The 16,863-nt window shown below is 43.6% G+C and overlaps 1 protein-coding gene across 1 annotated transcript; it reads right to left on the bottom strand.

The window, feature by feature from the left end:
• Window positions 1-1,512: 1,512 nt before the first annotated feature.
• On the bottom strand, window positions 1,513-3,329 carry LOC140720840 (general transcription factor II-I repeat domain-containing protein 2-like). The gene has a single exon (XM_073035688.1). The coding sequence runs from the start codon at window positions 3,327-3,329 to the stop codon at window positions 1,521-1,523; it is 1,809 nt and encodes a 602-aa protein (XP_072891789.1). The 3' UTR covers window positions 1,513-1,520.
• Window positions 3,330-16,863: the final 13,534 nt, after the last annotated feature.

Here is a 16,863-nt window from a genome sequence, read left to right as displayed (position 1 = left end):
CCGTTCGTTCCAGTCATTCCGGGCGGTGTGAGTGATGGAATAGATATGACAGCTGACATGTGTTACAATAAAATACACTGCACTTACATTCCTCCAAACAATTTAGAAGATCCACAGCGATATTCCAGAGACCTGTGATCAAAAAGGGAACGTGTCCTCGGGAGATTAGCGAGGTCTGTGGGCAGTTTGAAGAACAATGTTTTCCAGCGCAAGCATGGGGTGTTTGGCGGGACCCTGACCTCTTCCAGTGAATGACTTGAACACCCCATACCCGTGACCTGCGATGCAGTCTGTTTAACTTTAAAGATATTCTCAAACCAGCTGCAATTCTACCAGTATTTCGCCATTCATTCTATGTTTGAACAAAAGTAACAAGCAGGTTTTCAGGATATTATTTGCCACGAGGTTGTCTGTTTTTCTCCTGATTTGCTTTCAGGTATATTGTCGTTCATACGAACGTAGAAACATAGAAAACCTACAGCACAATATAGGCCTTTCGGCCCACAAAGTTGTGCCGAACATGCCCCTACCTAAGCAATCACTAGCGTTACACATAGCTCTCTATTTTTCTAAGCGCCATGTACCTATCAAAAAGTCTCTTAAAAGACCCTATCGTATCCACCTCCAGCACCGTTGCTGGCAGCCCATTCCACGCACTCACCACTCTCTGCGAGGAAGACATACCCCCGACATCTCATCTGTACCTACTCCCAAGCACCTTAATCCTTCTGCCCTCTCTGGCAACCATTTCAACCATGGGAAAAAGCCTCTGACTATCCACACGATCAATGCCTCTCATCATCTTATACAACTCTATCAGGTCACCTCTCATCTTCCGTCTCTCCAAGGAGAAAAGGCCAAGTTCACTCAACTGTTTCCATAAGGCAATCGCCACTATGAGTATGTTCAGAACAGCGGATGTGTTCAAGCTCACCTGTCAATCACACTTCCTTCTGCTCCTGCAGTGCACCGCTCCGTGCCGATTGTGGTTCTCGTACCGATGAGCGGCCCTCGGCATATTGGAGAAAGTCTCACCACTCTGATTCCATTGTGGAACCTCGTACTAATGTGCGGCCCTCGGTTGACTCGAGCAAGTAATACCTCTACCTTCAAATCCATTCTCCCAAAGAGAATCACTTCGTGCCTTTCCGGGTTGAAATCCATCTGTAACTTTCCGGCGATGCTCTGCGTCCTGTCACTGTCCTGTTGTAATCTGTGACAAATCTCTATACCAGGGGTGTCAAACTCAAATACACAGTGGGCCAAAATTTAAAAAATCGGTACAAGTCGAGGGCCGGACTGGTTCAGCGTTTATTGCAAAACTTATTGAAATGAATTTATTACACATATTAACCTGGAACTAACAAAGCTTGGGTTATTGCCTACAAAAACAACATTGAACATTAAATAAATAAATAAATAAATCAGTTGCATTTATTTATTATGGCTTTATCTGCAGCTTTTCCGGAGTAATTTCTAATGTAAACATTTTTCCACAGGCCAACACTCTGTGATTCACACTAGTCTAAGCCAGATACTTGGCATCTCATCTTGGATGCAAGTTCATCAATGTTTGGAGTCAGGCTCTGAGCTGAGGAAATCCTCAGAATTGAGTGAAGGTGTTCATCAGAAAGACGACTCCTGTGTGATGTTGTGTTTATCTTCATCGAAGAGAACAGTTGTTCACACAGATATGTGCTGCCAAACATAGAGAGCATTTGAGCAGCTTGAGTACGCAGCTGGGTCATTGTGTCAGGAATGAAACGTAGAAACTGTGCAGCGCCCACCGAGTCATACTTTGCCTTGAGTGTGTCACTACATTGGAGTTCAATCAGCTCCATTTGTATGTTGGTTGGTGCGCTTTCCACGTCAGCTGCAATTGGATTACTGAGCAGTTCAAACCTGCTTTTTTGGGCTTCAAAGTCGGCAAATCGCCGTGTGAAGTCGGCACCAAGTATGCTAAGTTTTTCAGCAAACTTTGCACGTGGGAACACTGCGGTAGAAACCTGCTCTTTCATAGCTTGGCAACACGGAAAATGGCTCAAGTTTTCCTGCTGCATCTGCGTCTCCCACAGGCGCAGCTTGGTTTTAAAAGCCCTCACTGCAGCGTACATGTCTGTGATCACACGACCCCGCCCCTGAAGCTGCAGGTTGAGCGCATTGAGATGGCTTGTGATGTCACACAGAAACGCCATTTCACAAAGCAACTTTTTACCCCGGAGCTCTGTTGTGTCTTTCCCTTTGCTTTCCATGAACTGACAGATCTCCTCACGCAACCCGAAACATCTTTTCAGCACTTTTCCTTGGCTTAACCATCGCACCTCTGTGTGATAGGGCAAATCATTATATTCTGAATCCAACTCCTCCAGAAACGTCTTGAACTCGCGGTGATTCAAACCTTTGGCTCTTATGAAGTTAACTGCTCGTCTTATGGTGCTCATTATATGTTCCATTTTCAAGGCTTTGCCACACAACGACTCCTGGTGTATGATGCAATAATAAGCTGTCAGCTCACCTGCGCCATTTACCTCCCGCATCTTCTCCCGGATCCTGCCCACCAATCCACTCTTTTGACCGCACATCGCGGGCACTCCATCTGTCGTCAGTCCCACAAGTTTATCCCAAGGCAGCCTCATTATATTTACACATCTGGATACCTCTTCAAAGAGATCTTTTCCAGTAGTTGTGCCATGCATTGATCTTAATCCCAAAAGTTCCTCTGTTACACACAGACTTGAGTCCACTCCACGAATAAAAATTGACAATTGGGCAGTATCAGAAGTGTCCCTGCTCTCATCCACAGCAAGGGAATATGCGATGAAATCTCTTCCCTTCCCCACCAGCTGTTGTTGTAGATTGGTGGCAAGCTCACGTACACGGTCAGCAACGGTGTTTCTGCTCAGGCTCACATTTGAAAATGCTTGCCTTTTATCTGGGCACACGACGTCGCAAACTTTCATCATGCAGTTTTTAACAAATTCTCCCTCGGTAATGGGCCGGGCTGATTTAGCGATCTCTGCTGCCACAATAAAACTAGCCTTTACAGCAGCCTCACTTTGTGTTTTGGCTTTTGTGAACATAGCCTGCTGTGACGCCAGACTTCTTTTCAACTCTTCTACCTTCTGGAGCTTCTGTTTCTTGTCCAGATGCTTGTATTTGTCGTGGTGTTTCGTTTCATAGTGTCGTCGTACGTTATATTCTTTAATTACAGCCACACCGTCTCCACACAAAAGACAAACAGGTTTGCCCTTTATATCTGCGAACATATACTCTGCCTCCCACCTGCCTTGAAAACCCCTGTTTTCAAAGTCCACCTTTCGTTCAGCCATTTTTGGGGTGAGGGATAGCTGAAAGTTGACCACACGTGACTAGCGCCATAAGGATGCTGATGAGAGAGTAAGGCAAGCTTGAGCAATTCACTGGCAGTGCATTGTGGGATTTGTAGTATTAGTGGTGCATGCAATATACCGGCGGGCCAGCTCTAATAGAAAAAAAATCATTAATGATATTCAGGAAATAAACCAGGGAAACCGAATAAACACTAAAACCCCTGAAAACCTGGTACCTGAATAAACTCAGCATTAGCCATATCATACGCCATAGGCGCTTCGATTACTGGGGCCAGCTTTAATAGTAATTAGATATTATTTCGCGGGCCAAAGATAATTCCACCGCGGGCCGGATTTGGCCCGCGGCCCTTGAGTTTGACATATATGCTGTATTCCAACAGCCACTTCGTTGTCCATTCTCCTAATCTGGCTGTCTCCCTGTACCTCCTCAACTTCCTCAAAACTACCTGTCCCGCCACCCTTCTTCACCTCACCTGAAAATTTTCAACAAGGTAATCAGTTACATCATCCAAATTCTGGCGTACAACGCAAAATGAAGCAGTCCCAGCACATGTCCCTGTAGAACACCACTGGCCATTGCCAGCTAACCAGAACAGGCTCGATTTATTCCCGCTCTTTGCCGCTTGCCAATCAGCCACTGATTTATCTATGCCAGAATCTTTCCTGTAATACCACGAGTTCGTAACTTGTTAAGCAGCCTCACTATAGGAAGGATATGGAAGCATTCGAAAGAGTACAGAGGAGGTTTACCAGGATGCTGCCCGGTTTAGAGAGTATGGATGATGATTAGAGATTAAGGGAGCCAGGGCTTTACTCTTTGGAGAGAAGGAGGATGAGAGGAGACATGCCAGAGGTGTACAAGATATTAAGAGGAATAGATAGAGTGGACAGCCAGCGCCTCTACCCCAGTGCACCACTGCTTAATACAAGAGGACATGGCTTTAAGGTAAGGTGCGGCATGTTCAAGGGAGATATTAGAGGAAGGTTTTCTACTCAGAGTGGTTGGTGCGTGGAATGCACTGCCTGAGTCAGTGGTGCAGGCAGATACACAAGTGAAGTTTAGGAGACTACTAGACAGATATATGGAGGAATTTAAGGTGGGGGGTTATATGGGAGGCCGGGTCGACACAACATTCTGGGCCGAAGGGCCTGTAATGTGCTGTACTATTCTATGTTCTATGTATGGAATCTTGTCAAAGGCCTTCTGAAAATCCGAGTACCCAGTTTCAATCGATTCTCCTTTGCCTCTCCTGCTTGTTATGTCTTCAGATAATTCCAACAGATTTATCAGTCGAGATTGTCCTTTGAGGAAACCATGCTGACGACGGCTTATCTTACCATGTGATTCCAAGTACCGTCAGAGCTACTTAACAATAGACTCCAACACCTTTCCAATCCGAGGTCAGCCTAACTGGCCTACAATTTCCTTTCTTCTGACTCTTTCCCTTCTGGAAGAGTGGTGTGACACAGGCAAAATTCCAGTGTTCCGGAAACTTTCCAGAACCCAGTGCTTCTTGAATGATCATTACTAATGCTTCCACAATCTCTTCAGACACCTCTTTCAGAATCCTGGGATCTCACCATCTGGTCCAAGTGACTTATCTTCCTTCAGACCTTTTAGTTTCCCAACAAACTTCTCTCTAATGATGGTATCTTCACACACTTCAAGAACCATGACACCCGGAAATTCCACCATATTGCTCGTGTCGTCACAGTGAAGACTGATGCAAAATACTCAATCAGTTTGTCTGCCATTTCCTTTCCCATTACTATCTCTTCAGCATCTTTTACCAGCGTCCGACATCCAGTCTCGCACTTTGTTTTCGACTGTACGTTTCGAAAGAAGCTTTCGATGTCCTCTTGGGATGTCGCTTATTCCAAAGGGCCAAATGATTTAACACGGGAAAGAGTGATGGGCTGATCCAAAATGGGAACCATGGAGGGAGTGAGGGAAGAACTTCAGTAAAAAATTGTTGTCAGAATGTCGTCTGGGAGGGAGAGATGCATTCACTGAAAATTTTCACCTGTGTTAAAATGCCCGAAGGGAGGGTATGACGACCTGATTGACAATCAGCGAAGGAGTGAGCCGCGGATTGAAAATGGCCACCCGTGATGAAATGCACTGACCTCTTCAGGCTGTAGACCGGGGAAGGTGTCTTCAATGGATTTCTGTGCCAACTGGAGGCGAGGTTTAAAGGTGCGAGTTGGTTAGCGTCAATCAAGACCATCTTCTACAGGGGACATGGAAAGCGGGAGAGGGGATGGGAAGAGATTGGGGAAGAGAGTGGGGAAAGCGAAGTGTAGAAGAGGAGGAAAGATGAGTGAAACCATCATCACCCCTGTGTGCTCCATTTCCACTTACCCTTCACATTTCTGTCCCTCTCTCCACCAGTCTTTCCACTCACTCTGCACTCTCTCAACCCCCTCGCTCTCCGCCCACACTCTCGCCTCTAGCTCTGCACCGCTCCGTCAGCACCCCCCTCACCACCACTATACTCTCCTCTGCACATCCTTTGTCCTTCATTCCCCTTTCCCCCGGTCTATCCCTCTCTTCCCATCCCTCCGCTCCATTAACCCTACCTGCGCCTCATAATTTGTATAATCTCTATCAAATGTCCTGGAAATCTACATTCCAAGGAATAAAGTCCTAACCTATTCAATCTTTCCTTATAACGTAGGTTCTCCAATCGCGGCATCATCCTTGTAAATTTTCAATGTATTCTTACAAACCTATTTACATATTTCATGCAGTTAAGTGACCAAAACTGCAGACAATACTGTACATTAGGCCTCACCAACTTCAACATAACATCCCATCTCCTGCACCCCGTACATGAAGTCCAATGCGTCAAAACATTTCCTTACGACCCTATCCACATAGGACGCCATTTCCAACGCATTGTGACCTTGTATTCCCCGAACCCATTGTTGTACACACTCATCAGTGTCCTACTTTTAATCTGTAAACCCTAGCCTCCTGGTTCCTACCGAAGGTCCATTTGCTATTTATCCAGCTGATCCAAATCCCTCTGCAAGATATGATGGCCTCTTTCGCTGTCCAATATACACTCACTTGGTGTACATACAGAAACTTGGTTAAGCACATGGATGGGAAGGCATGATCTGACGGATTTACAGTTCGACACAGTGATCGGGAGCAGTGCGTGGAAATCGCAATACCCCCAACCCCCGCCTCACCCCACAACTCCCCCCTACCACACCCCAGCGTCGGGTTGCAGAACCGGGGCCATGTGCGGTAAAAGTTTCGCTGTGGGATTCCGAGACGAGGGCCACAATCTCAACCATGTCTAACATATTCGCCACTGTGGATAAATAACTGGTTAGTTTAATCATTCTGACCAGACGCACCGCCTCTCACTCATCCATGACTCCTCACTGCCGCTCCCCGTCACAGTGGACTCCCTCTTCCCTTCCAAATCGCTTCACTCTCCTCGCCACCCAAAACACTGAACCCTCCTTTCTATGAACCCGGTCAGTTTACCACACCCTCCACACTGCACTCATTCACTCATTTACGCTGCAAACTCGTCTCCCCTTCTCCTTTCTCTTGACGCCATTTTCACTCACTTCACCTTCCTCGCCACCCCTATAGCTCACCCCCACCACCTCGGTATCCTGCACACCCATCCATCCTCACCCCTTTCTGTAGCCCACCACGTCGCCTACCCCCCCCCCCACCAATTCCACCTTTCCATCCCAGTCTCCGTAAAAAAAAACCTCCCACTCCCTTTCTTTTAGCCCTCTAACCCTTTCTCTCTACCTCGCTCTCCTCACTCTCCAGCTCTCTCCCCTTGGTCCAACCATCTCTAAATCCCCCTCTCTATATCCCCCGTGACTGTCCACTCTCAACATCATACATTGCCAGGTATGATGATGCGGCCATCACTGAATCGTGGCTGAAGGATGATTGCAGCTGGGAGCTGAATGCCCAAGGTTACATGTTATATCAGAGGGATAGGAAGGCAGGCAGAGTGGGTAGTGCGGCTCTACTGGTAAAGGCAGGGAGATGTTACATAGGACTGGAAGATGTTGAATCCTTGTGGATTGAGTTAAGAAACAGCAAGTGTAAAAAGACGCTGATGGCAGTTATATAGAGGCCTCTAACAGTGGCTGGGAGGTGGACCACAGGGTACAACAGGTAATAGAAAAGGCGAGTCAAAAGGGCAATGTTATGGCAGTCATGGGACATGTTAACATGAAGGTCAACTGGGAAAATCAAGTTAGTAATGGATCTCAAGGGAGTGAGTTTGTTGAATGCCCGAGGGATAGCCTTTCAGAACAGTTTGTCGTTGAGCCTACTACGGAATCAGCTGTACTGGATTGGGTGCTATACAATGAACGGGAGGCGATTAGGGAGCTTAAAGTAGAAGAACCTTTGGAAAATGTGATCGCAACACGAGTGCGAGCAACTAAAATCATTAGAAGGGAAAAGATGAAATATGAAAGCAAGCTGAGAAATAATATCAAAGTAGAATATAAAAGTTTTTCCCCAAGTGTATATTAAAAAATAAAAGAGAAATTGGAGTGGATCAAGGACCGCTAGAAAACGAGGCAGGAGAAATAATAACCGGGTACAATGAGATGGCTGATGAAACTAATTGAGTATTTTGCATCATTCTTCACTGTGGAAGACACTAACAACACGCCTGATGTTGTGGTGTGTGAAGGAAGAGAAGTGGGTGCAGTTACTATTACAAGAGAGAAGGTGCTCAAAATACTGAAAGACCTAAAGGTACACAAGTCACCGTGACCAGAAGAACTGCACCCTGGGGTGCTGAAAGAGGTAGCGTTAGAGATTCTGCTGGCATTAGAAATTACCTTTCAAAATTCATTAGACTCCAGCATGGTGTCGGAGGACTAGAAAACTGCAGATGCCACTCCACTCTTTAAGAAAGGAGGAAGGCAGCAGAAAGGCAACTATAGACCAGTTAGCCTGACCTCAGTTGTTGGGAAGATGTTAGAATCAATTGTTAAGAGTGAGGTGATGCAGTACCTGGTGACACAGGACAAGATAATACAAAGTCAGCATGGTTTCCTTCAGGGAAAATCCTGCCTGACGACTCTTTTGGAATTCCTCAAGGAGATTACAAGTAGATTAGATAAAGGTGATGAATTGGATGCTGTACATTTGGAACCCCAGAAGCCCTTTGACCAGGTGCACACACATGAACTGCTTACCAAGTGAAGAGTCCATGGTATTACAGGAAATTCACTAAAGTGGTTAGAGCATTGGCTGATTGGCAGGACGCAGGGAGTTAAAATAAAAAGGACCCTTTTCTGGTTGTTTGCCAGTCACTAGTTCCGCAGGGGTCAGTAATGGGACCGCTTCTTTTTATGCTTTATATAAATGATTTAGATGATGAAATAGATTGTTTTGCTGCCAAGTTTTCAGATGATGCGAAGGTTGGTGAAGGGGCAATAGTGTTGAGGAAACAGGATGGATGAAGAATGATTTAGTTTAGGAGAATGGGGAAGAAAGTGGCAAATGAAGTACAATGTGGGAAAATGCACGGTCATGCAATTTGGTAGCAGAAACAAATGTGCGGACTATTTTTTAAACTGGGAGAAATTCCAGGAATCTAAGATGCAGGGGGAGATGGGAGTCCTTGTGCAAAACACCATGAAGGTTATCTTACAGGCTCAGTCGGTGGTGAGGAAGGCAAATGCCATGTTAGCATTCATTTCAAGAGGTCTAGCATACAAGAGCAAGGATGTGATGCTGAGGCCTTATAAGGCACTGGTGAGGCCTCACCTTGAGTATTTTGAACAGCTTTGACCCCGTCATCTGGGAAAAGATGTGCTGCCATTGGAGAGGGTCCAGAGGAGGTTCACAAGGATGATTCCAGGAATGAAAGGGTTATCACACGAGGAGCGTTACATGGCTCTGAGTCTGTACTCGCTGGAATTCAGAAGGATGAGGGGGAATCTCATTGAAACCTTTCGAAAGGCCTGGGCAGAGTGAGTGTGGAAAGGATGTTTTCCATCGTGGGACAGTCTAGGACAAGAGAGCACAGCCTCAGGATAGAGGGGCGCCCTTTCAAAACAGATCCGGAAAAATTTCCCAAGCTAAAGTATGTTGAATGTGTGGAATTCGTTGCCACGTGCAGCGGTGATGGCCAGATCATTGGGTATGTTTAAGGCAGAGATTGACAAGTTCTTGATTAGACATGGCAATGAACATTACGGGGAGAAGAGCGGGAACTGGGATTGAGGAGGAGGGGAAAAGGTTTAGTCATGATTAAATGGCGGAGCAGACTCGATAGGCCAGATGGCCTCATTCTGCTCCCATGTCTTATGGTCTCTCTTTCTCCTCCTCTCTTTTCCCCACCATCTCTCCACACACTCACTTTCATCTGCAGCTACCCGCTCTCCACTTTCCACACACAACTTCCTCAACAACTCACTCTCCTCCCATTCCTCAGCAATGGAGGGAGGTAGCATTCTATCTCTACCTCCACCCTCATATCAAGATCATTTAACAAGTCAGTAGCTCTGTAACCGCGAACGCTGCAGATTCCAGATTCTCGGTATTGTCCGTTATATTGAGGAAATCACAGTTAGGAACGCCACGGGCTGGTTTATGTATGTTGCAAGCGGGGGGGGGGGGAGGGGGGAGCTCCTATAGCCGATCCAAATGCAAGACACAGACACTGAAGTACTGGGAACAGGACTAGGTGTGTCAAGAAAGCAAGGGAAGTGGGGAAGAAATTACGCTGGACATGGATACAGGCCCTGGACGAGACAAGCACACCGAGCCTGGGCTAGGACTCAGACTGTGAAAGCGGGACCTGGATGAGGAACTTGGAACTAGATGTCTGGACTAGGACTCCGAGCCAGAGACTGGACAGGGACCCGGAACATGGGTCTTGACTCGGGCTCGGAACCTGGATCCAGTCGAGGGCTCGGGACTAGGAACAGACTAGACACAAGATAACACTGGGATCACAGGGACGTGGCTTGGACTAGACCAGGATCTTGGACGTGGCTAGGGCTGGACGAGGAATCCCCAGGACCAGGCTGGGCGAGGTACTCCTGGGCTCAGTGAGGCACCAGAACTGGATGAGGACACGAAGCTCGGACTTGGACGGGGCTGGAACATGGCGCCCTGCCTTGATCTTGGAACACAGAGCCTTGGTGTTGGAATACAGGGTCACAGAGCCGCTATCCCTCCCTGGGAACAGGTCTGAGAGCCGGGGTTCTACACAGAACACTGAACCAGGACCCCTCCTTGGGAACAGGACTTAGGGCCGGGGATCTATGCAGAGTCAGGACCCCTCCTAAGGCCGGGACTCTTTCCTTGACGGACACTAAACACAGGGGCACAAAGAGACAGATCCAAACTCAGCAATAGATAGGTCCATATCTTGGCATGGCGAGGCTCCAGTCTCACTCCGGCGGTTGAACTTGACGGCGATACAGGCAAGGACGCAGGCGAGGTTACAGGCAAGGTAGCAGGCGAAGGAAACTGACGAAGGTTAGTGCCAAAATAACTGTTTCTTTAAAAACTTTTTTTATTGAGTTTTCAGATAATTACAGAAAGAAGAAAAAAAATACTCTTCCCCCTCCCCTTAGCCCCTCCCCCCTATCATCCCAATAGAGAAAGAAAGAAAGAAAGAAAGAAAGAAAGAAAGAAAGAAAGAAAGAAAGAAAGAAAGAAAGAAAGAAAGAAAGAAAGAAAGAAAGAAAGAAAGAAAGAAAGAAAGAAAGAAAGAAAGAAAGAAAGAAAGAAAGAAAGAAAGAAAGAAAGAAAGAAAGAAAGAAAGAAAGAAAGAAAGAAAGAAAGAAAGAAAGAAAGAAAGAAAGAAAGAAAGAAAGAAAGAAAGAAAGAAAGAAAGAGTGAGAGTGCCTGGATATCGGAAGATCCCCACATGCTTCACGGAGTTCGTAATAACTTTAGTATATATATTTCTTTCTTTCCCCAAATAGCCAATTATTTTATCTTCAGAGCACCTATATATTTAATCCCGTCTTTTGTAAATAAGGGCGCCAAATGTTCAAAAATGTTTCATATTTATCTCTTAGATTATAAGTAATTTTTTCAAGTGGAATACAGCTGGAAATTTCATTCTTCCAACGATCTATACTTATGTATGCATCCGATTTCCAAGTAAATGCAATAGCCTTTTTGGCTACTGCCATTCCATTTTCATAAATTCTTTCTGATATTTATTCAATTTGGGTTTCGATTTTATCCCTTCAATATCGCCTAATAAAAATAATATTGGATTATGTGGAAGTTGTGTTCCAATAATTTGGTCCAATAAAACTCTTAAATTTGTTCAAAAAGGTTGAATTTTAGAACAAGACCAAGTAGAATGTAAAAAAGTACCAATTTCTTGGTTACATTGGAAACACTGATCAGATAAATTCGGGTTTAATTTATTTATTTTTTGTGGTGTAATATATAATTGATGTAACAAATTATATTGCACTAATCTTAACCGAACATTTATTGTATTTGTCATACTATCAAAACATAGTCTTGACCAAGTTGTTTCTTCACTTTTAATATTCAAGTCACTTTCCCATTTTTGTCTTGACTTATGGACTCCTTGTTTAAATGCCTGTTTTTGAATCAAGCTATACATACAAGAAATAAATTTTTTAGTTTTTCCTTTTTGAATTAAAGTTTCTATTTTATTTAGATTTCGGCAATAACATTGTTTGACCTAATTTTTCTCTTAAATAAGCCCTTAATTTGAAGTAACAAAAAAGAGTGTTGTTTGATACTTTATATTTATTCCTTAATTGATCAAATGACATTAATATACCTCCTTCAAAACAATCTCCTATATATCTAATCCCTTTTTGAAAGCAATTATATAAAAGTTGATCATCGATTGTAAAAGGAATAAGTCTATCTTGAATTAAAGATCTCTTTGCTAATAAAGATTTCTTTGTCTCATCATCAACATTTATCTTATTCCATTAGTCAATCAAATGTTTTAATATAGGAGATTATTTCTTTTCCCGTATCCATTTAGATTCCCATTTATATATAAAATCTTCTGGTGTATTTTCTCCTATTTTATCTAGTTCTATTCTAATCCATGCCGGTCTATCTTTCTCAAAAAAAGATGCAATAAATCTAAGTTGATTTGCATTATAATAATTCTTAAAATTTGGAAGTTGTAACCCTCCTAGATCAAGTTGTCATGTCAATTTTTCCAACGATATTCTTGACATCTTACCTTTCCAAAGAAACTTCCTCACATATTTATTTAACTCTTGAAAAAACTTCTGGGGTAATTGTATTGGTAGTGATTGAAATAAGTATTGTAGTCTAGGGAATATATTCATTTTTACGGTATTTACTCTACCTACTAATGTTATTGGTAATATCATCCATTTATCAAGATCTTCTTGAATTTTTTTCAATAATGGTAAGTAATTTAATTTGTATTAGTTCTTTATATCATTATCAACTCTTATACCTAAATATTTTATACCATTTGCCGGCCATCTAAATTGAGTTATTAATCGACATTGACTATAATCTCCTTTAGTAAGAGGTAAAATTTCACTTTTATCCCAATTTATTTTGTAACCTGATATTTTCCCATATTCTTCAAATCTATAGGATAATTTACGCAACGAGTGCAATGGGTTTGTTAAATAAAGCAGAACATCATCAACAAATAAGATAATCTTGTATTCTTCCTGATTAACTCTGAAACCCTTAATATCTGGGTCCATTCTAATTAATTCAGCTAATGGTTCTATCGCCAACACAAATAAAGCAGGTGATAATGGACAACCTTGCCCTTGTTAACTGAAATGGTGTTGAAATTTGACCATTTGTCACTACTTTAGAGATATTATGAACTAGGTGAAAGATGACATAAGGTCCTTGCATGGCAGTTAAAAACAGACCAGACTTCTAAAACGATAAATGCAATTCGAACAAGAGTAAATAAAATTACTTATAAACCTTTAGAAATTAATGAAACTTTCAAGAATTTTTATTCTGAATTGTATCAATCAGAATCACAAAATGATAATGTCAAGATAGAAAGGTTTTTATCACAAATAACTCTTCCAAAATTAAATACGGAAGAACAGAAGGGATTAGATATGCTTTTTACATTAAAAGAGGTTGAAGAAGCTCTGGGATCATTTCAAAGCAATAAATCTCCAGGAGATTTCAACCTGAATTTTATAAAAAGTTTAAAGATTTATTAATTCCTCCTTTTGTGGAGTTAATACATCAAGCGTAAAGAACTCATAAACTTCCAGAATCTTTTTGACAGCTATTTTAATAGTATTGCCAAAGAAAGATAGAGATATTTTAAAGCCAACATCATATAGACCTATTTCTTTGTTAAACACTGATTATAAAATAATAGCAAAAATCTTATCTAACAGACTATCTAAATACTTACCAAAATTAATACATATGGATCAAACAGAATTTATTAAAAATAGACAATCGGCAGATAATGTAACTCGGTTATTTAGTATAATTCATTTGGCTCAAAAGAGGGAGGAAATTAGTGTGGCAGTTGCTTTAGATGCAGAAAAAGCATTTGATAGATTGAATGGGATTTTTTATTTAAGGTATTGGAAAAATATGGATTAGGGGTATCTTTTATAAAATGGATTAAAATAACTGTTGAGATAAGCTGCCGAACTAACAGCCAAGGATTCAGAAGTGCGGGAACAGGAAGAAAGGAGAGAACGGTCCAGCAGATTGAAGCTGAATCCCGAAACGATTTATGGAGCCAGCCCAAAACGAGAATCAGGTGCCTCAATTAAGGCAGCCACTGGACCCAGGGAAAACAGGAAATCCCGGAATGAGGATCGATGAACCGGACCGTAAACCGGAATGCGGATTTCACGGACCGGACCATGACACTCACTCCAGTACAATCGCATGTTTATTGTGATTGTTTTTATCAGTTAATGTGAGAGGGGGTAAGTTCAAAGGAGATGTGAGAGGCAAATTCATTCACACAGAGATTGGTGGGTGTCTGGAATGCCTGGGGTGATGGTAGAGGCAGATATATTAGAGACTTTTAAGAGACGCTGAGACAGGCACATAAATGTGAAGAACATGGAGGGAGATGGACATTGTGCAGGCACAAGGAATCAGTTTAGTGGCCATTTGGTTGCTAATTTATTTGGTTGAGCTCAACATGATGGGCCGAACTTTGTTGACGTACTTTGTTACTTCAGCAATATTTCAATGTTATTTTCAGTTCGGTGCATTGTTTTACCAAACCGAGCTGCAGAAATTCTTTCAGCCTTTTGTCCAACTTTGCAATCTCATTCCTGATTCCCACATCACTCTCTGGGACTGGCAGCCTTTCCCCATCACCAGGTCTGAGGAAAAGCGGGGAATCCTCTGTCACGGTTTCCTTCTCTGTGAGTTCTGGATTTCCTGTAAACATGGAACGTGTTGAGTGACGGACTGAGTGAAAGAGAATGGAGAAGATATTATCTGCTCAATGATGAGACGTCCCAGTGACTTTGATCACAGGAACAGTCACTGGGCAGCCTCTACACCCATGCTGTAAATTACTGGGTTCGATAATTAGCAGCAAAGCACACGACTGTGGAAATTACATATCAGAATATTATTAGAGTCACAGAGCCCAGCAGCACTGAAACAGGCATTTCTGCCCTTCTAGTCAATACCGATCCGTTTGTGTTTTTACTGCCAACTACCTGCATACACTTCCCATCCATGTCCTTACCCAAATTTCTCTTTAGTGTCTAACTCGAACCCACATCCACCACTTCCACTGGCAGCTCATTCCACACTCTCACCAACCTCTGAGTGAAGAATCCCCCTTCAGATTCCCCGAAAATATTTCATCTTTCACCCTGAGATATCAAGTGTGACAGTGGGAGAGTGGGTATGGAACCGGAGGAAATAGCAGAGGTACTTAATGAATACTTTACTTCAGTATTCACTATGGAAAAGGATCTTAGTGATTGTACTGATGACTTGCAGCAGACTGAAAAGCTTGAGCATGGAGATATTGAGAAAGAGGATGTGCTGCAGCTTTTGGAAAGCATCAAGTTGGATAAGTCGCTATGGATCTGAACATTTGGAGAGGTATAATGTGATTAGTAATAGTCAGCATGACTTTGTGAAGGACAGTTCGTGCCTTACGAGCCCGATTGAATTTTTTGATGATGTGACTAAACACATTGATGAAGGAAGAGCAGTAGATGTAGTGTATATGGATTTCAGCAAGGCATTTGATAAGGTAGCCCATGTAAGGCTTATTGAGAAAGTAAGGAGGCATGGAATCCAAGGGGACATTGCTTTGTGGATCCAGAACTGGTTTGCCCACTGAAGGCAAAGAGTGGTTGTAGATGGGTCATATTCTGCATGGAGGACGGTGACCAGTGGAGTGCCTCAAGGATCTGTTCTGGGACCCTTACTCTTTGTGTTTTTCTATAAATGACCTGGATGAGAAAGTGGAGGGATGGGTTGGTAAGTTTGCTGATGACACAAAGGTTGGATGTTTTGTGGATAGTGTGGATGGCTGTCAGAGTTTACTGCGGAACATTGATAGGATGCAGAACAGGGCTGAGAAGTGGCAGATGGAGTTCAGCCCAGGTAGGTGTGAAGTGGTTCATTTTAGTAAGTCAAATATGATGGCAGTGAAAATGTCGGGACTGAGATGAGGAAATGTCTCCACGCCGAGGGTGGTGAATGTCTGTAATTCCCCACCACAGAGGGCGGTGAAGACTCGGTGATCGTCCTCACATAAAACAGAGGCTGGCAGATGCGTGGAGACCCAAGGGATCGAGAAAATGAGGATCGGCAAAAGCATGTGGCTGAGATGGGAGAGTAGCCTCCATCTTGCTGATGGTTAAAGAGGCCGAATGGCCTCCTCCTGTTGTTTCTCACTTAATGTTTCAGTGTTCCTGTCCAGTGAGGCCAGAGGAATGTGAATAGAAATGAGTGTTTATAAATCAGTCAACACACACAAAATGCTGGCGGAACGCAACAGGTTAGGCAGCATCTATAGGGAGAAGCGCTGTCCACGTTTCGGAACGTTTCAGGACCGACGAAGGGTCTCGGCCCGAAGCGTCGGCAGCGCTTCTTCCTATAGATGCTGCCTGACCTGCTGCGTTCCACCAGCGTTTTGTGTGTGTTGACGGATTTAAAAGAAACCAGCTCATTTTCTGTGTGGGTCTGAATTGTGTGTCGGGATGGGAAGTGAATCAAAACTATAACTCTGTGACCTGGGGCTGGAGGGAAAGGGATCGGGGAAAATATGGAGGGAAAATCTAAATACGTATGGAAATGATATAGGGAAATAATGAAATAATGTGGGAAATGCGGCGGTGGGTAGGGCAGTATGTAAAGGGCGAGGAACAGTCACCGGTCACATGGGAGACCCTCCAGCGAAACGTGATCATGTTTTACCGCAGATCGGCAGCATTTGCGGGTTTGTTTCCGTGGCCCCGCCCACCGCCTGTGACGCAATAAGAATCACATTGCGCATGCTCACAGGCCCGAGCCGCCAGGCAG

This window comes from Hemitrygon akajei, unplaced genomic scaffold (assembly GCF_048418815.1).
Source record: "Hemitrygon akajei unplaced genomic scaffold, sHemAka1.3 Scf000047, whole genome shotgun sequence".
In the NCBI taxonomy this organism is placed as follows: domain Eukaryota; kingdom Metazoa; phylum Chordata; class Chondrichthyes; order Myliobatiformes; family Dasyatidae; genus Hemitrygon; species Hemitrygon akajei.
This window is presented reverse-complemented; position numbering and strand designations above follow the sequence as displayed.

Excerpts from the sequence above, each read along its gene's own strand:
- LOC140720840 (XM_073035688.1), bottom strand. The coding sequence starts at position 3,329 with ATGGCTGAACGAAAGGTGGACTTTGAAAACAGGGGTTTTCAAGGCAGG.